This window comes from Bubalus kerabau, chromosome 15 (assembly GCF_029407905.1).
Source record: "Bubalus kerabau isolate K-KA32 ecotype Philippines breed swamp buffalo chromosome 15, PCC_UOA_SB_1v2, whole genome shotgun sequence".
Taxonomy (NCBI): Eukaryota; Metazoa; Chordata; class Mammalia; order Artiodactyla; family Bovidae; genus Bubalus; species Bubalus kerabau.
The window spans coordinates 62,668,066-62,689,748 of NC_073638.1; the positions used below are offsets into that span (position 1 = coordinate 62,668,066).

Here is a 21,683-nt window from a genome sequence, read left to right on the forward strand (position 1 = left end):
TATTTTACTTAGGATGTAAAATATATGTGTGTCATAAAAATTTACATTCTAAATGTGATAAACTGAAAAGTCTTCATAGTTACAGTAATTATAATGGAAGATTCCCTTTTGACATTTCTCTATGTTTGTTTCACAAAAGTAGAATCTTCTATAATAAGCACTTTACATATTTTGTCTATTATTTCACCTCTCTTCTCAAAATGCTAAGAAGGAAGAAAACCAATCACTGCTGAGTTTTTTACACGGAGACCTTAGTCACTCAGTCCTGTCCAACTCTTTGAGACCCCATGAACTGCAGACCGTCAGGCTCCTCTCTCCATGGGGATTCTCCAGGCAAGAATACTGGAATGGGCTGCCATGACCTCCAGGGGATCTTCCCAACCCAAGGATCGTACGCAGGTTTCCCGCATTACAGGCAGATTCTTTACCGACTGAGCTATCACGTTTTACAGCATGTACTAACAATAAGACTACTTGTTTTCATTGACAATTATACTGTTACAACTTTTTTTATAAAGAACTTCTAGGATCTTGGACAAATCATTAGAGTTAGATACAGATGTTGGTGTTAGAGCTCAAAGACCCAGAAATAAGATATAAAAACTAGAAGCTAAAAAGATAAACTCAAGGAGATGGGAGAAAAATAAAGGATTTGGTTAAAAAAATCACATAAATACTGAAGAAAGTTTAGCCCAACAACACCTAGGAGTGATGATCATATATTCACGACTATAAAAGACAGTCTATGTTTTAAAGACTTCAAAAGGGAGTTTTCTGACATATTAAAGAGTCTATGAGCAGATTAGACTGCTTTGTGAATGTTCATATCACACAATTGTGCATTCACATATTTAATAAAATATGACAGTGATCCAATTATAATGGGAGTTCTCCAACTGCCACTAAAAAAAGTTTTTAAAATCAAGCTTTGACAAAATTCTCAATATTCTCTATAGATAAATAGCAGAAATATAAATCAGTAATTAGTTAGCACTTCTATGTTTTGCTTTGTTTTGTTTTGTTTTGGCCACGCCACTGGGTCCATGACAGTGAAAGCCCAGAATCCTAGCCATTAGGCCACCAAGCAACTGCCAGCAATTTGTTATTGTCAAGCAATGAGAGTAGCTAGTTCAAGTTCAATGTCTGGAAGTCATTAGAGGACACTGGGGGCCATATCGGAGAATGCAATGGGACCCCACTCCAGTACTCTTGCCTGGAAAATCCATGGATGGAGGAGCCTGGTAGGCTGCAGTCCATGGGGTCGCTGAGGGTCGGACACAACTGAGCGACTTCACTTTCACTTTTCACTTTCATGCATTGGAGAAGGAAATGGCAACCCACTCCAGTGTTCTTGCCTGGAGAATCCCAGAGACGGGGGAGCCTGGTGGGCTGCCGTCTATGGGGTCGCACAGAGTCGGACATGACTGAAGCGACTTAGCAGCAGCAGCAGCAGAGGGCCATATCTAAGGTACCTTGGAACCAAAGCAAAGTCAGAGAGCACAGTCCCAAGGAAGCCCAGAGGACTTCTTCTGAATGGCATCTTTCTAACACAAAAGGGCTGCCTTTGTATATTTTAATCTAGAGAAACTCCAGGGCTGATTAATAACCACCAGCATTAGGCATGCTTCTCCAGAAAGAAACCTAAATTTTTATATTTCATAAAATTTGAGAAGTAAGAGTAAATGGTAAAGGGACTCATGGCAAATATACTTAATTTTAAAGAAGATATTATAATTATAAAGTTGATCTTTATCCCCTGAAAATTTCTAGGACAGATTATAAAATGGTTTGTGAACCCTTAGAAAAATAAACAGTAATCATTAGGACCCAACATGGGATAACTCGCATAAAAGAGAAGTGAAAGTGAAAGTCAGGTGGTCATGTCCAACCTTTTGTGACCCCATGGACCATAGCTCACCAAGCAAGAATACTGGAATGGGTTGCCATTCCCTTCTTCAGGGGATCTCCCTGACCCAGGGATCGAACCTGGGTATCACGCATTGAAGGCAGATTCTTTACTGGCTGAGCCACTAGGGAAGCCTAACAAATACTTAATGAGCAGAGAGGGAGACTCATGGGGAAATTCCTTACATGGGGCTTGCCCTTTCTAATAGCAGCATAGAAACATTATTTCTTCCAGTGGAGAGTAGATCTCCATAGACTATGGCTGCATCTATTGCCTTTAAGCAAAATATTACTAAGTCTGTGTGTTCCTTCCCAAATAAATGGGTGTATCTATAACAAGGCAGGAGAACCCAGAAGGTCTGCAAACCTCCTGTTTAATTAAGTCCTTTATTTAAAATTCATGTGGGAGGAGACATGGGTAAGCCTATGGCTGATTCATGTTGCCGTTTGGTAGAAACCAATGCAATACTGTAAAGCAATTATCCTTCAATTAAAAACAAATAAAAAACCAAAATTCATGATTGCTTTCTTTTGATATTTCTCTTTAAAAATGATAGAGCAATACCTCACTTAGTATCCAAAACAAAAGAAAATTATAAGTGAATGCTTCCCTCGCTTGCAATTTCTTTCACAGAAAAAGTAGTATTAATATAAGGAATCAGAATGAATACACACATACAGCTGTCCCTGTATGGGGCTTGATTGTAGGCTGCAGGCTATATATCTTTCTGAATTACCTACTTTTAACCAAGAAAGCAATGCCATTTTACAGGACCCAGACCATCTGGACCATTGTAGAATTACACATTTAGAGAGCAGGAAAAATACTAGCAACAAAGGTGTAGTACTAAGCATTTTTAGGGCATAAAAGAGGAGGGAAGCATTTTGACTAGGCTCTCTCAATGTCCTGAAATTTCCATTTCATCAAAAGGAATCAAAGTACAATGCTTCACCAAGAAGTGCATCATCCCCAGTTTTTATAATTATATATAATGTAATTCTATAATATATATAATTTTTAAAATAATTTTATAATACTTATATTTACACTGTTTTATAATACCTCCTCTATATTATTTAGACCTGGGTTAAATGTGGGAATAGAGAAGACTACAAAATCTCTGTTCTAATGGATCTTACAGTCTAGGGGACAGATTAAATAATTAACAATAATTAATAATAAACAAATTAAATAATTCCTCAAGCATCTTTATTAATTATAGTTGTGACAATTACTAGACACAGGGTGCTATTAATGTAACAGAGATACCTGTCCTAGATAAGGGGAGAAGTGGGACAGGAAAGGTATTCGAGGAAGAAATGTTTAAAATAAGACCTTAAGAAGAGTAGGTAATACCTTGCAAGGAAGATAGGGTCAGAGAATCCAGGCAGAGGAAACATATGGTAAAGTTCTGGGGCATGAAGGAGTATCAAGTGTTGGAGGAACAGAAACAAGAAAATAAAGTGACTTGAGTGCAGAGATGAAGGGCTCAGTACTACATGTGAAGCTGGAGAACCTAGGTAGGGACCAAATCATGAAGGCCCTTCAGGCCACATAAAAATTTAAGCACTGATCCAATATGACCAGCTATGACAGACTAAACTCACTTTTAAAATTAATGTTACTAGAGTGAGGCAATTAGAAAACTTATGTTTACATTGGGGTTAGATAAACCTGTAAGTTCATAACTAAATGAAGAGTCATTCCCAGGAAGATTAATAGAAATCTGAAGCATAGACTCTGTTCAGTTCAGTTGCTCAGTCGTGTCTGACTCTTTGCGACCCCATGAATCGCAGCACACCAGGCATCCCTGTCCATCACCAACTCCCGGAGTTCACTCAGACTCATGTCCATCAAGTCAGTGATGCCATCCAGCCATCTCATCCTCTGTCGTCCCCTTCTCCTCTTGCCCCCAATCCCTCCCAGCATCAGAGTCTTTTCCAATGAGTCAACTCTTCGCATGAGGTTGGCCAAAGTACTGGATTTTCAGCCTTAGCATCATTCCTTCCAAAGAAATCCCAGGGCTGATCTCCTTCAGAATGGACTGGTTGGATCTCCTTGTAGTCCAAGGGACTCTCAAGAGTCTTCTCCAACACCACAGTTCAAAAGCATCAATTCTTCGGCACTCAGCCTTCTTCACAATCCAACTCTCACATCCATACATGACCACAGGAAAAACCATAGTCTTGACTAGATGGACCTTTGTTGGCAAAGTAATGTCCCTGCTTTTGAATATGCTATCTAGGTGGGTCATAACTTTCCTTCCAAGGAGTAAGTGTCTTTTAATTTCATGGCTGTAGTCACCATCTGCAGTGATTTTGGAGCCCAAAAAAATAAAGTCTGACACTGTTTCCACTGTTTCCCCATCTATTTCCCACGAAGTGATGGGACCGGATGCCATGATCTTCATTTTCTGAATGTTGAGCTTTAAGCCAACTTTTTCACTCTCCTCTTTCACTTCCATCAAGGGGCTTTTGAGTTCCTCTTCACTTTCTGCCATAAGGGTGGTGTCATCTGCATATCTGAGGTTATTGATATTTCTCCCGGCAATCTTGATTCCAGCTTGTGCTTCTTCCAGTCCAGCGTTTCTCATGATGTACTCTGCATATAAGTTAAATAAGCAGGGTGACAATATACAGCCTTGACGTACTCCTTTTCCTATTTGGAACCAGTCTGTTGTTCCTGGAATGTGAAGGCAAGTGGGCCTTAGAAAGCATCACTACGAACAAAGCTAGTGGAGGTGATGGAATTCCAGTTGAGCTATTTCAAATCCTGAAAGATGATGCTGTGAAAGTGCTACACTCAATATGCCAGCAAATTTGAAAACTCAGCCGTGGCCACAGGACTGGAAAAGGTCAGTTTTCATTCCAATCCCAAAGAAGGGCAATGCCAAAGAATGCTCAAACTACTGCACGATTGCACTCATCTCACATGCTAGTAAAATAATGCTCAAAATTCTCCAAGCCAGGCTTCAGCAATATGTGAACCGTGAACTTCCTGACGTTCAAGCTGGTTTTAGAAAAGGCAGAGGAACCAGAGATCAAATTGCCAACATCTACTGGATCATGGAAAAAGCAAGAGAGTTCCAGGAAAACATCTATTTCTGCTTTATTGACTATGCCAAAGACTTTGACTGTGTGGATCACAATAAACTGTGGAAAATTCCGAAAGAGATGGGAATACCAGACCACCTGACCTGCCTCTTGAGAAATCTGTATGCATGTCAGGAAGCAACAGTTAGAACTGGACATAGACTCCTAGCATGTTAAAGATCTCTGTCCCTAATTATTGCCTACTGGTGGCTCAGATGATAAAGAATCTGCCTGCAGTACGGGATCCCTGGGTTGGGAATATTTCCTGGAGGAGGTCATGGCCATCCTCTCCAATAATCCTGCCTGGAGAATCCACATGGACAGAGAAACCTGGCAGGCTACAGTCCATGGGGTCGCAAAGAGTCGGACACAACTGAGTGGCTAAGCACAGCACATTTTAATCAATAATTTAGACAGTGAAAATAAAAATGAGAGAAATTGTTAATCCCAGGCTGACAGATTAAATATCTGAAAAATCTTATAAGGCTAACCTACTAAATAAAATTCTTATAAGGAGAAATTTAGTAGGTATCAATGTATAAAGTTGTGTTCACATATCTACAAAATCAGCAGTACAAGCACAGGATGAGGAAGTAGCTTAGAAGCAAATTGTGAGCAAAAATTGAGGGATTTAGTTGCCTTTAAATTCAATTTAGCTCAACGATATGATTTATGTAAAAGAAATAATTGTAGGTTAAATAATGACCTGAAGAAAAAGAGAAGGTGGGGCTACTCATCATTGACTGACCTGGAAAATCATGTACAATGTGGGGTCACAAGAAGAGGAATACCAAAAAAACTAAAGAGAACAGAGAAGAGTAACCAGGATGGTGAGAGGTCAGTGAAATAGTTGGAGAGATTGGAGATACTTAACCTGGAAAAGATTTAAGTCACACATGTTCAAATATTTGAAAGGCAGTCACAGATTGGGAATTAATCTGCATCATTTAACTCCAGAAGACAAAATCAAGACCGATGGTAAAAGTGTAAGAATAGATTTCAGTTAGCTATTCTATTTTTTAAATTAAATTATAGCTGTCAGAAATGGAAAAAAGCAGTGACACGATGGACACTTATTGGAGATGACTTAGAGGAAACCATGGCAAAGCCAGGCTTTGGTGATGACCAAAGAAGCTTCTGATGCTGATACCCAAAGTAAATCAATCAACAGCACTTTGGAAGAAGATATCAATAAATACAGTAATTTTCATTTGTTTTTACATTGTACAATGCATCTAGTAATGCATTTGCATCTCCAAGCTTTTAAAGTTCTGTGAAAAATGGCAAAATACTATTCAGAGTAGTGGAAAATCCTTAAGTGACAGCACTGAGAACTACCAGCAAAAAGTGGTTAACAGTGGAAAATCTGTTGCAAATGCAATTCAAAAAGGAATTTTTTTATTTTAATTCACTCAGCCATTTAAAAAGTATTTTTCATCACTTACTACAACAAAGATCATATTTAGCATTATTATTTTAATATTAAATTTTCAAGGGTCTATTACATGCTCAGTCTTATTGTACATATTACAAGATTTTTAGAGGTTTTTTGTTTTGTTTAAATTGTAAGACAAAATCTCTCTTTAGAGATTTTGTCTTACAATTAATGACAGATATACTATATTAAACATATATTATGACATATGGTATAGACATACGGTATCAAAAAAGTTATGATAAAGAGGTATTAGTAAACAAAATAGAGTGGGATTTAAGTAATACTTTAAAACTTTGCAAACTGACACCTTGATTGAAGCTTTGTAAGAGATCCAGTCAGAAGGCCCAGATAAACCATGCCTGAATTCCTGACCCACAAAAACCATGACAAAATACATGTTTATTGCTTTAACTTGCTAAGTTTTGGGGTAATTTGCATACAGCAATTGATAACTAATATCAATTTTAGTGGTCTTCCCTGGCTCAGATGGTAAAGAATCTGCCTGCCATGTGGTTAAGACCTAAGTTCGATCCCTGAGTTGGAAAGATCCCCTGGAGAAGGGAATGGCAACCCACTCTAGTATTTTTTCCTGGAGAATTCCATGGACAGAGGAGCCTGGTGGGCTACAATCCCACTCTTTGTGAGGTCACAAAGAGTCAGACACAAGTGAGCAATTAACACATACCAATTTTGGTTAACGGAGAAGGTGATGGCACCCCACTCCAGTACTCTTGCCTGGAAAATCCCACGGACAGAGGAGCCATGGGGTCGCAAAGAGTTGGACACGTGGGGTCGCAGAGTTGGACACGACTGAGCAACTTCCCTTTCACTTTTCACTCTCATGCATTGGAGAAGGAAATGGTAACCCACTCCAGTGTTCTTGCCTGGAGAATCCCGGGGACGGGGGAGCCTGGTGGGCTGCCGTCTATGGGGTCACACAGAGTTGGACACGACCGAAGTGACTTAGCAACAGCAAATTTTGGTTAACAGATAGTGTTGTATAATCTATGATCAAGCAAAATATTTTTTGCCCTTCCCCAAATAAAAATTATACCTCCCATCTTCTTCATGTCAGGCCTAGTCATATGACTTGAAGTGCCCTTCCCTGTGAAAGGATTGTATATTCCCACACTACTGAATTAAGGAGACAGCATGTGAATTGCAAGTGGCTAGACAGTAAAGAATCCGTCTGCAATGTGGGAGACCTGGGTTTGATCCCTGGGTCTGGAAGACTGCCTGGAGAGGGAATGACCACCCACACCAGTATTCCTGCCTAGAGTATTCTATGGACAGAGGAGACTGATGGACTACAGAACACAGAACATGACTAACTAACATTGTCACTTTTTTCAACACGTGAAGTGCTTGATGTAAGCTAGTAGAGGTGCAATCAACCCACAATGACATGTAGAATAAGTGAAAAATACACCTTTCCTTAAACTACCAAGTGTTTTGGAGTCGTTTGTTACTACACAGTCATATAATACATCCTGACTGATACAAATTGCTAAACTTTGAATAAATGGAGAAGAATAGAAAGATTACTGAGTGGGCATAAAATAATACAAGCAAAAGTAAGGAAGCTGGGCATTATATGAGTCGTTGCATGTCTACGACATAGAAGGGACTGATCTAGCTGGGATGGAAGGTGCCTACTGGGAGCTGTGAGATGTGGTGATTTAGTTGGATGGGTAAGGCAAGATCTTAAAATTTGTACTTAAAATTTGTCAGGTACAGAGTGTGCACACTGTCTAGCTATGTCAAGTTTTGCGGGAAAAATGAAAAAGAGGGATATTTTAGGAAGATCAGTCTTTGGCAACACAGAGGACTGGAACTTCAGCTTCAGCATAAGTCCTCCCAATGAATATACAGGGTTGATTTCCTTTAGGATTGACTGGTTTGATCTCTTTGCAGTCCAAGTGACTTTCAAGTAGCTTCTCCAACACCACAGTTTGAAAGCATCAATTCTTAAGTGCTCAGCCTTCTTTATGGTTCAATTCTCATATCCATACATGACTACTGGAAAGACCTTTGTCAGCAAAGTGGTGTCTCTGCTTTTTAATATGCTCTCTAGATTTGTTGTAGCTTTCCTTCCAAGTAGCAAGTGTCTTAATTTCATGGCTGCAGTCACCATCAGCAGTGATTTTGGAGCCCAAAAATATAAAATCTGTCACTGCTTCCTCTTTTCCCCTTCTATTTGCCATGAAGTGATGGGACCAGATGCCATGATCTTAGTTTTTTTAATAGGCCTTGGCAAACACCATTCTGCTATCTCTTTGAATTTAGCTATTCTAGATATTTCAAATGTAAATGGAATCATGTAATATGGTACTTGTCTTATTTTTTTAAACTTAGCATAATGTTTTAAAGGTTCATCCATGTTATAGAATTATCAACACTTCATTCTTTTCATGGTTGAATAATATTCCATCATGTATTGTGGAATAATATATCACAATGTATTTCTGCATCCATCTTTTCAGATGTTTGGATGTTTTTGGATGTAGATGCTTCATTTCCACCTTTTAGCTGTTATCTATAGTGCTGCTATGAATATGCATGTACAGGTTAATGTTTGATTGTCTGTTTTTAATTCTTTTGGGGTATATACTTAGGAGTAAAGTTGCAGTGTCATATGGTAATTCTATGTTTACCTTTTGAAGGAACCACTAAATCATTTTCCAAAGTGGCTGAAACATTTCATGTTCCCAATGTCCAGAGTTTCCAATTTCTTCATCTTCACAAACTTAGTTTCCATTTTGTCTGTGTGTGATTTTATTTTATAGCCATTACTAGTTTATTTAAAGTGTTACTTCATTGTAGGTTTGATTTGCATTTCCCTTATGACTAAGGATGTTGATGTGCTTGTTGGCTGTTTGTCTATATTCTTTGGGAAAATGTTTATTTAGTTCCTTTCAGTTCAGTTCAATTGCTCATCTTTGCAACCCCATGAACTGCAGCAGGCCAGGCCTCCCTGTCCATCACTAACTCCCAGAGTCCACCCAAATCCATGTCTATTGAGTCAGTGATGCCATCCAACCATCTCATCCTCTGTCATCCCGTTCTCCTCCTGCCCTCAATCTTTCCCAGCATCAGAGTCTTTTCAAATGAGTCAGCTCTTCGCATCAGGTGGCCAAAGTATTGGAGTTTCAGCTTCAACATCAGTCCTACCAATGAACACCCAGGATGATATCCTTTAGGATGGACTGGCTGGATGTCCTTGCAGTCCAAGGGACTCTCAAGAGTCTTCTCTAATACCACAGTTCAAAAGCATCAGTTCTTCGTCACTCAGCTTTCTTTATAGTCCAACACTCACATCCATACATGACTACTGGAAAAAGCATAGCCTTGACTAGACGGACCTTTGTTGACAAAGTAATGTCTCTGCTTTTTAATATGCTATCTAGGTTGGTCATAACTTTCCTTCCAAGGAGTAAGTGTCTTTTAATTTTGTGGCTGCAATCATCATCTGCAGTGATTCTGGAGCCCAGAAAAATAAAGTCAGCCACTGTTTCCCCATATATTTGCCATGAAGTGATGTTGTTTGTCTTTTTGTTGTTGAGTCTGAGTTCTTTATATATTATGGATATTTAACTGGATCAGACACATGGGTCAAAAATATTTTCTCTCAGTCTTGATGGTTGTCTTTTCACTTTCTTAACAGTGTCTTCTGATATACAATTTCTTTTTAAATTTGAAGACATCCAATTTACCTATTTCTTTCTTTTGTTGCCCATACTTTTGGTGTCATGTCAAAGAATACATTGCTAAATCCAAGGCTAGGCAGATTTATTTCTTCATCTTCTTGGAAAAGTCTTATACTTTTAGCTCTTATATTTAGATCATTGATCCATTTTCAGGATTTTTTTTTTTTTGGTAAATGGTTCTATGTAGGGGTCCAACCTCAGTCTTATATGTGGATATACAGTCTTGCCACCACCATTTGTTGAAGAAACCATTGCATGGTCTTGACATCCTTTAGAAAGTCAACTGGCCATAAATGAATTGACTTAGATCTGCATTCTTAATTCTATTCCATTATGGGTATATACGTCTCTGCTTATGCCAGCACCACACTGTTTTAATTACTGTAGCTTTACTTATGGTATATATTAAAATTGGGAAATATCAGTCTCCCAAATGCAAGAAGTTTATCAAACTCAAGATTAAGGGCACAATTCTCCATAAGAATGTGCTCACTCTGACCAGCTGCCTACAAATTCTAGGGTTTTCATTACCACCTTAGGTTCAATATTTTGAACCTCTTATTTTATGAGAATGTCTCATAAAACTCAGGAAATTGCTGTACTTAGGAGACCAAGTTGGTTAGGAACCCTGAGAAATATATAAGAAGTAATTTTGGAGAGAAAATAACCCAAAAGTATTGAGACTTATGGAGGGGCCTGGACTGGGTGGCTTCATGCTTTGATGATGCTTTAATCAGCAAGAACTATGTGGGGGTTCTGTTTGCTTGCTTGCTTTTCAACCTCGATGGTTTCTGGAAACATACTGGGTCATGTAGCTGAATTTTTGGTTTTATATTTGTGCTCTTACTGAAGGAACTATACATGGAGAATAAGGAGGTTGGCCTAAAATTTTTAATAACCAAGAACTGCATAGAATTTTGAGCTTGATGGGTTATAGCATCTAAATGCAGCTGGGATAATTTCTACCAAACTTAGCCTTCAGAAACTGCTAGCCCAGGGCAGGGGTGGGGGTAACTGCTTTAGTATACTAAGGGGTGCTATCTATGCAGGCCCTGGCACCCCAAGCTGGTCATGCTTGCCTTACTGTACAGGCTGTAGCCACTGACACTGAACCATGCAGAGAATGTCACCTGATGCTGCAGGTAAATCTGAGATTGGGATTAGATCATGTTAGGCATCAGAAGGCAGAACAATACTTGCTGCTTTTCTGTGTTTTGCAACTAAATCTGCAGTCAGGACTTTATTATTTTTTTTTTAATTTTATTTTATTTTTAAACTTTACATAATTGTATTAGTTTTCAAGACATGCTAGAACCCAATGAAGGTTTATCATTAAATGGAAACCTGGGTTCGATTCCTGAATCTGGAAGATCCCTTGGAGAAGGAAATGGCTACCCACTCCAGTATTCTTGCCTGAAGAATTCCATGGACAGAGGAGCCTGGCAGTCTACAGTCCATGGGGTTGCAAAGACTCCGATATGACTGAGCAACTAACACTATTACTACTACTACCAGGCCTAGATTGGAAACGCTAGGCCCCATGCCTCAAATTCTATTCTTCATTATGTTATTTTGTCATTATTATTTTCAAATATTTATTTATTTGGCTGCACTAGGTCTTCGTTGCATCATTCAAACTCTTAGTTGAGACGTGTGGGATCTAATTCCCCAACCAGGGATTGAACTGGGGCCTCCTGCATTGGGACCACGGAGTCTTACCACCAGAGAAGTCCTTCCATGACGTTATTTTAAAATGCATTCTGGGTCAAAAAGGCACTGTGGATGAGCTAACATTAGATTTTCACGTGGCTTATCCACAAGCTTTTAAAGTAAACTCCACGAATTCAGGTAGACTCTAAGTTTATCACATAAATTTCGACCATGATTCTAATTGTCAGAAACCCAAGCTGTGGCTTCATATATAGAAAAGTGGTAGATTTGTTATAAAAAGAATGCTGTTTCTTCTCTGATTAAAGTAGTGAAACAACTAGAAGAAAGTATTAAAAACCTATGAATCAAATTCGTTAAAGGAATCAGAAAATAAAGTGGTTTTAAAATATGCTTCAATCTTACAATCAGAAAATAACAGTGTATGCATGAAAATAAATAAGACAGCTTATTTAGCTCAAGGAGGAAAAAAATTTCCTTAGATTAAGTTAAACATCTGATCTGAGAACACACATTTTACAGATACAAAGACAAAAACTGAATCATGAAGGTGCGAGGGTACAGGAGGTACATTCAAGTCTAACTACTCTTAAAGAAGTTATTCTTAAAGGAGTATATATTTTAATTATTAAAAAATAAGAAGTAGGAAATGGAGCCCCAGTGAAACCCAACAGAGAAATCACAGAGACATCAGAGAGCAAATCTTCTCTAGAGAACAAATCCCCAGCGAAGGCAGAATCCTGAATATTATGAAGAGGGGGTATGTCAGTTACAGATAAATTGATAGTATGAACACTTGGAGAATCTCTTATAAGGACAGAACAGTTATACAAAGAGTACCTATAAAATCTAAACAAATTGGAGAGGAGAATACAAGGAAGATTACATAAAGCACTCCAAAGAAAGTATTTAATGAACTCCAAAAAATTATGTGCCTAAAATTAAGAAAAGGCAAAGGCAAAATGAATTACGTTACAGGAGATTCAGGCAGAGTAATAATAGGTGAAGGAGTCCAATCAAGATCTAAATTAGATGTTGAACTGTGGGAAAATACATCCTGGTAGGATTATTTAACTCAGTAAGGTGAAAATGGATAAGACTGGTTTCAACAAAGGATGCTATTGACAAACTTGGAACTTATTGACTTCATATCTCTAACCATGAGAGACCCTGCAAGGAAAAAAAGCTAGAGAAATATGTTAGAAAAACACAAGTATGGGCCAGAAAGCAAAAGGAAAGCAAGAGAAAAGAAAAAAAAAAACTCAACTTCTGCAAACTATGCTGCCCCAATCTGTTACAGAAGGGAGTTTTTCTGAAAGGAATGGTAATATAGTAGAGACAGGCCCCAGAGGCAAATCCCAAACACTGAAGCAGATGAGGACAGAAACATAAACTCAAGGCCAGGAGCAGTCAAAGCCTGAGGAAAAGCCACGTCTTCAGGGCAAGTGGCAGTAGTGTCACGGTCGCCACTGGGCACGTAACGCAGCACGGGCCTCAGAAACACAAACAGTTGCTTCAATTCAGAAATCCACTGAAAGTCATTCTCCAGTTGGAACTGATGTGGAGATAAGGGGGAAGCCATGCCCGTCGAAGAAGTTTCTTAGGCTTTGACAGCTCCATAGCCAGAGGTCAGTACAGCAGCCACTGGGACCCAGGATTGAAATGACCGCTCCCAGAGCAAGGTGGGTGCTATGCCACCAGCTAGAGCCTACCCTTTGCTCAGCATGGGGTCCAGAAACACAGGACTCAGAGAGAAAAGAATATTAAGATGTCTGGAATATTCTACAAAGGCAAATAAGGGAAGAGTTGTTTTCATAAGTTGAACAAGTATGACTGAGGCCACCACTAATATAAATTTCTAAATGTTCCAAGAATGCAACATTCTCAGTACCCTCTTCCAGAATAAAAATAACAGCAATAATGATGATAATGTTCTACAGCACTTACCAAGTGTCAGGCACGTGTTCTAAGAACTCTAAGTAGACCTCATTTAATTCTTACAACAATCTATTAAAGTAAATATGATAATCCCTATCTTATAGATTAGGAGATTGACTCTCAGAGAAACTGAATAACCTGCTCAAGGTCATACAATAAGTGGCATAACTGAAATCTGAATTCTGGCTCCAAAATCAAAGCACTTAACTGAGAGAGAAGACAGTGTACAATGGTCAATTTCTCAAGAAAAATATTATAAATACATAATGCTTAAATAATGTTTCGGTGGGAAGCTGCTTCCCTTCGAGCTATGTCACACGTCATATACTCCGCTCAACAATAAAAATCGGCTGGCGCTTTGGCAAGTTTTACATGAACAATGGTTTCTCTTCTTTGCCTTCCTTCACTTAGTCTCTGCCATGGTCTTTGGCAACGGTCATGTGGGTATGGATCATGCCAAACAGGAAACATCGTTTTGCTTGGAAAGATCATATGAGAAACTAGGGAAATGGATTCTATTCTGAATGTGCTGGGTGTCGGGCTAATGCGGTCATCTGTTGGTTCTACGGGGAGCAGGGAACATGAGAAAGTTGGTGGAGACCCATCTCAACTTCTGAGGTCCTGAGGGGTGACACCCACGGCAGGAGCCCAGACGGTAGCTGCTGGAGGAACTCCAGCTCAAACCAGGCATCCAGAAGCCATCTGGCTGATACTGGAAAGCATAAAACAGGAAGGACTTCAGTTTCTTTGAATTTTAATTTCAAAAGTTTGAACTTTTATTGGATTTTAGCTCACAAAGGTAAGATTATTTGATTTTGGAATTCACTTCTCTGAAGACTTAACATTTTTGGATTTGAACTTCTTTGGCATTTTATTCTTCAAATTTGATTTCTTTACAAAAATCTGCTAATGGGCAAGAGTAAACCTGCACATTGAGGGCCTGTTATTGGAATTCTGTGGTTGGAATATGTTAGTCCTGTCATTTGATATCACTGCAGAATCTCTGAAGAAGTTTTAAAGAATATATAGCTATTTTGGGCAGCTAACCTGAAGTAGGACATGGAACAGGAAATGAATGTTTAGTGTTTCATAGCATGACTTCGAAGCCAACTTAATTAATGTACTATTCTAACTCATTTCAGAATCTTCTAGGGTACATTTCATACTACCCACCGTGATCTAGAAAGATCCACAAAGTAGTGGGGAGGAGTGGCTTGGTTATTGGAATAGTAGCATCAGAAAGGTCCTAAGAGACTATGGCCTTTCTTAAGAGGAAGAATGACTCCCTTCATTCACCACGGTGCAATAATTAAGTTCAGAGAAGGTAATAAGTTAAGAGAACAAAAGGTTGGGGAATGTTAAGGGGAATAAGAGTGTTATTAAACAACTTCATCAAAATCTAATACTATCTACATGTGTTCTGCCACTACCAAGCACTTCTATGACCCAGGTAGCTCATATATGATTGGTAAATAGGGTAATGACGTCAGCAAGATAAAGTTTGGTAGGTGAATACATGCTTTTTTCCTAGGCAATGGAGACCAACAGAGTAGGAGTAGAACTCTGTCCTTTAGCAGGGAAGATAAAAGACATCAGCTCGGCTGTTGCACTGGTACTCCCTTCCCAGAAAGGCGCACCCTCTGCCTTGCAAGACTCTCTGTGGGAGTTTTGCTTCCTCCTGTGGCTTCTTTAAAGAAATCCCACTGACTTAGGCCCCCAGTTGACTTTCTCTGCACTGCCTCACATTCTACTGTTTCTGTGCAGCTTTACTATCTTCTGCAGAACTCTGAGATGAATACCCAGACTGTTCATATTATCTCCTAAGTTAATAATTCTTATTTTACATAGTGTTCCAGTTTTAAAAGTATATAGACTTTGAATGGTCTTCCTCAAACCTATTTTTCTCACAGCCCTGTTATTTTTGAGGGTGTAATTTTGCAGAATGCATTTCTCATACTTATTTCATGCTCTAGTAGAAACGCTGTACTAGTAATGTTGACCATATATAGGAATACAGCATCTTTACACAGTGAGTAGTTCTCTTCCACTCTCAAAAGAATAGATCAACATAGGAAACACAACTTAAGAACTTTTCCACATAGAACAAAGTAAATTTCTTTGCTAAAATCTTCTATGGTTTAGAAATTTGACCATTTGCAAATCCTATGGGATTTTGAAGGTTTTATCAGATTTCGAAAAGTAAAAAAAAAAAAAAAATGGATTAATGTCATGTCAAATGTGCAAATTTCTCATAGCATAGGAGGAACACCTGAAAGTATATTTAATGCCAAAAAAGAAGCAACAGTTAGGAGAAATTTTTCTTGTTTTGTACATCTGTTACTTTTCGCTCTTGATACCCATTACACTCCTAATTTGTGCTTAAAATAAAATATAATTTCTATGATATTAATATTAAACATCATTAAGTGACTTTTTCTGATCTGATACTGAGCAAGCAATCAAAAGAAAGTCCTACATAAAATCAGAATGTTGGCATTTATTTAAAGTAAAAGAGAGCTTTATATAACACTTGACCTTTCCAAAGTTAAAAGTTCAGAAAACTATCAGACATAAAAGTTTTTAGGGACCTCAATCACTTGATGCACAAAATCATACTAACAAACAAAGAAAAAAGAAATGCAAAAACCTAATGTTAAGTGACTAGGGTGCTGCAGACTGGAAGTTCCTCCAACAGGATTAGCTTCTTTAAGTATTTTAAGTCCAGTGAACTTGTTATGCTTCCACATGTTAGTAGTTGCATAGGCTAATTTCAGCTGGCATAAGCTTTTATAAGTATGCAAAACCACGGGGCAAGGCATGCATTAAAATGTGATAATAACACACTTCTGGGACACATGAAGCATGAGGCACGAATCTGAACGCCCCTGGCAGCCATGAAGTCTCACTCCTTGGAGTCAGAACTTTTCTGTTTTGATAAGTAATTCTGTTATACCACATTTGGGATGGGGAAAAAAAATCAACTATCTAAATTTAAACTTTTATCTTAACCAGGGTTTCTTAGAGTTTCAACTCTAGCAATTCACTCAAATACAATTTTTTAATTCCAGGTGAGCTGGAAATTACTCAAAGCAAGATAGGATCTTAAGAAAAAGTGTTCTTTATTTTCTTAATGAAAATTTAAGAGCAGTTATGTAGTATTGTTTATCCTAGAAAATTTAACCAATGTGATGAGGTAGGGGCCAAAAATGTAAGAAGGAAGAGATCAACTTTAATAATGTTACTCTCCCAATTCCCCTGGAAAAAAAACATAAGGAGGAATTTCTTGTGTTACTTATGTCTTAGAGGTAAATAGCTAATGCTTTTAGATAGTAATGGGTACGTGTCTACAAGTGCCTTGAAATCCTCAGAAGAAAACTCCTAATAAAATGAAAAATAATGCTTATACCTAACATGAATGTTAAAAAAAACCAAGAAAAATAGATTTAATTTCTAATACACACACATATATAAATATATGATACTTAGCAAAAAAATTTAAGAGTTATAAATAATAAGTATCAAACTATCACAGTGATCACTCAATAGGATTCATTAAGGATGATAAAGCTAGGAAAGTTTGCTTTTATACAATAAAAGCAAGGATAATGGAAACAAATGGGAGTATCCAGTGTAGCTATATCCTAAAATCACATCTTTCTGGATCTAGCCTTGCAGTTAAGTATGCCACTTAGGATTTTGGCCGTCTTCAGATATGTGAACTCAAGGTTTAAATGAAGTGATAGAACTGTAAAGTAGCATATTGAATAGTGTAACTGTGGCACTATTAAAGGAATATCAACTACTATTAAAGAAATAAAAAGTAAAATTTTTAAACAGTAAAAGTAAAAAAGTAAAGTAATATTTGTTGCTGCTGCTGCTGCTAAGTCTCTTCAGTCGTGTCCGACTCTGTTACTGACGGTAATTTAATGATAGTACAAATTTGGAATCAAGTATTTTTGCTTTCAAAGAATGGCAAATCAGCGCCTTTAAAAATATAGAGGAAGATCTCTTATTTTGACAAACACAAACAATAAAATTGTTTTACAGCATTTCATGACTTTTGAAAAACCTCTAGAAGTTAGCCAAAACATTAAAAAAAAAATCTCTGAGCATACAGTAGCACAATTCATCTTTCTCTTTTGAAAGCGATATATCATAGAAGTTGCTAAATATGAAAGTATATCAATTACTTTGGTCTATTAAGTATGGCTTGCTAAGGTTAAAATACTCATTTTTTTTTTTTTAATCTAAGCTTGTGCTCTGCTTAGATGAATGTTCATGACCCCTGTAAATTCATATGTTGAAATCTAATCCCCAATGTGATTGTATTTGAAAAGGATTAGGTCAAGGAGGGGGAGCCCTCATGAATGAATTAATGTCCTTATACAAAGCACCTCAGAAAGCATCCTTGTCCCTTCTACTATCTAAGGACACAGTTAGAAGACAGCTGTCTATGAATCAGAAAAGGCCCCTTAACAGATACAGAATCTACCAATGTCTTGATCTTGGGCTTACTAATCTCCATCCCTGTGAGAAACAGATGTTTGTTTATTTAAACCACTTAGTCTATGGTATTTTAAACAGTACCCAAATGGACTAAAACATGCTGAAATAGAAGCTTCTCTAAACTTTAATAATCTTTCATGATTTCCCTTTCTATAAGAATGACATATTTATTCATGTTATCATTAAGCTGGGTTTTATGTCTGTTTTTCTTTTAAAAGTACACATTAAAAACAAAATTATGTAAATGTCTTTTGAGATAGTATCACATAGTTTACAAACTCTTTGCCACTTACCTTTTGAAATCTCTTTGATTTTTCTGCCATATAAATCATAAAGATATCTGGCTGGTGCATTTAGGTTCATTCTCATTGTGCAAATATCTAAAACCTACACAGAAAAAAAAATACCTTAAAAATAATTATTCACAGTTAGCTCTAACGAAATTGAAAACACATTTAAAGTTCTTTCTCTACTATATGGCTATTTAAAATTATAAAATAAAATTAGATGATTTATCAAATGTTTCTAATATATGAAATAGAAAAAGACAGTTAAAATTGCTAATTCCAATTGTACTTTAAGCACACAAATATTAATAAAAAAGAGAAAGATGTAAGAAATATTAAAAATAATCACATATTATTTCATAAATGGAAAAACTCTGGGAGACTTCTATATTTTTCCTGCTCTTTTCTATTAACATATTTTTCATTTATTTTACAATGGGAGGATATTATATTTTAGATTAGGTTTTAAGGTACTTTCTTTAGCTTTTAAATTCTTTCCAAGTGTCCTAAAATAAATTATAGGTTAAAGTGTCTGCCTGAAATGTGAGAGACCCGGGTTGAAGAAGGAATGGCAACCCACTCCAGTATTCTTGCTGGAGAACCCCCTGGATGGAGGAGCCTGGTAGGCTACAGTCCACGGGGTTGCAAAGAGTCGGACAAGACTGAGCGACTTCACTTTCACTTTCAAAATAAATTATAAATATTATCTGATCACAGTTCACTTTGATAACTTACACTGTTTGGGTACTAAAAATGGAATTAATAAACTACATTTCAAGGTTTTCTATGAATCTGAGTTTGAAGAACTTCACTTTTTTAAAAAAATTTATTGGAGGATAGTTGCTTTACAATGTTCTTAGTTTCTGTTGCACAGCAAAGTGAATCAGCTGTATGTATACATGTATCTCCTCTTTTTGGGATTTCCTTCCTATTTAGGTCACCACAGAGCAGAGTTCCCTATGCTATACAGTAACATTCTCATTAGTTATGAAGAACTTCACTTTTGATGGTTTCTAATATGCTAAAGTCCTTCTCTCTTTAATTTCTCAATGTGTTCTTGATATAGAAATAGCCCTTATAAAGGTGTAACAATCACCTTTCCAACACCAGGGAAGACTTAAACATGCATCAGTTGGAAAGAAAGCTCTACTCACAAGACAAGAAAAATTAAATTAACAGAGGGGAGTTGAGAGGTCTCAGGAACCTGAGGGCAGGCATTATGAGGCTTCAGGAAGTGACTCCCAAAACATGAAACTTACCACAATCATTTAAAAGTCCATAACACATTCCAAATCCAAACTAAATGTACTTATCTCTTCCAACCTTACTATTCATAGCTATCATATATTGCTTTACATTACCAAGAACTGTTGAAGGACAATGTTCACTGTATGATTATATACCTTAAAAATTTTTCTAGTTACTGATAACACTCTGCCTCCATTTCTGCCCACTTTTAACCTTATTTTAAAACTAGAGCTTGTAATACTAATCCAAGCCCAATCAACTCTCTTTGTGACAACAGACATATTGAAACAGCTTAACATATTCAGTTCAGTCTCTCAGTCGTGTCTGACTCTTTGTGACCCCATGAACTGCAGCAGGCCAGGCCTCCATGTCCATCATCAACTCATGGAGTTTACCCAAACTCATGTCCATTGAGTCAGTGATGCCATTCAACCATCTCATCCTCTGTCGGCCACTTCTCCTCTTGCCCTCAATCCTTCCCAGCATCGGGGTCTTTTCAAATGAGTCAGTTCTTCATATCAGGTGGCCAAAATATTGGAGTTTCAGCTTCAACATCAGTCCTTCCAATAAACACCCAGGACTGATCTCCTTTAGGATGGACTGGTTGGATCTCCTTGCAGTCCAAGGGACTCTCAAGAGTCTTCTCCAACACCACAGTTCACAAGCATCAATTATTTGATGCTCAGCTTTCTTTATAGTCCAACTCTCACATCCATACATGACCACTGGAAAAACCATAGCCTTGACTAGACAGACCTTTGTTGGCAAAGCAGTGTCTCTGCTTTTTAATATGCTGTCTAGGTTGGTCATAACTTTCCTTCCAAGGAGTAACCATCTTTTAATTTCATGGTGGCTACAATCACCATCTGCAGTGATTTTGGAGCCCCAAAAAATAAAGTCTGACACTGTTTCCACTGTTTCCCCATCTATTTCCCATGAAATGATGGGACCGGATACCTTGATCTTAGTTTTCTGAATGTTGAGCTTTAAGCCAACTTTTTCACTCTCCTCTTTCACCTTCATCAAGAGGCTCTTTAGTTCTTTACTTTCTGCCATAAGGGTGGTGTCATCTGCATATCTGAGGTGATTGATATTTCTCCCGGCAACCTTGATTCCAGCTTGTGCTTCTTCCACCCCAGCATTTCTCATGATGTACTCTGCATATAAGCTAAATAAGCAGGGTGACAATATACAGCCTTGACGTACTCCTTTTCCTATTTGGAACCAGTCTGTTGTTCCATGTCCAGTTCTAACTGTTGCTTCCTGACCTGCATACAGGTTTCTCAAGAGGCAGGTCAGGTGGTGTGGTATTCCCATCTCTTGAAGAATTTTCCACAGTTTGTTGTGATCCACACAGTCAAAGGCTTTGGCATAGTCAATAAAGCAGAAATAGATGTTTTTCAGGAACTCGCTTGCTTTTTTGATGATCCAGCGGATGTTGGCAATTTGATCTCTGGTTCCTCTGCCTTTTCTAAAACCAGCTTAACGTGTATATAGAGGCAAAACTGTACTTCTCTTTCAGTCTGGAGAACAACTTTCAAACACCATGACTGATTTGGCTTATCATCCGAGTTGCTGTATCTAGTAATGTGTTGCACTTAAAAGGCAAATAATATTTAACCAATGAATTTAATTTGACAAACTAACCTTAACTGGATATATCAGAAATTCTCAGCCTTTATCTTAGCCTTAAACATGACCAATAATGTTGCCCCATGCCACGTACTCCCAAGGGCATTTACATGATTCTGTGTGTTTCTTATACCCTAGCTGCAATCCAGAGCTTCAGGCAGTTTTTCAAAAACTATATATTGCTGCTGTCTCTCTCAAAACCAAGAAGAACGTTCATAATTAAAGATACAGGGATAGGAATAATCTTGAACCTTCTAATTT

The 21,683-nt window shown here is 37.7% G+C and overlaps 1 protein-coding gene across 2 annotated transcripts in view; it reads right to left on the minus strand.

Moving 5' to 3' along the window:
* Positions 1-21,683, minus strand: part of DCDC1 (doublecortin domain containing 1) — a 477,869-nt gene that overhangs the window by 374,615 nt on the left and 81,571 nt on the right. For both annotated transcript variants that reach the window (XM_055549196.1, XM_055549197.1), the window contains exon 7: positions 18,549-18,642. In XM_055549196.1, the coding sequence (XP_055405171.1) occupies positions 18,549-18,642 (94 nt within the window). The remainder of the gene's footprint in view (positions 1-18,548; positions 18,643-21,683) is intronic.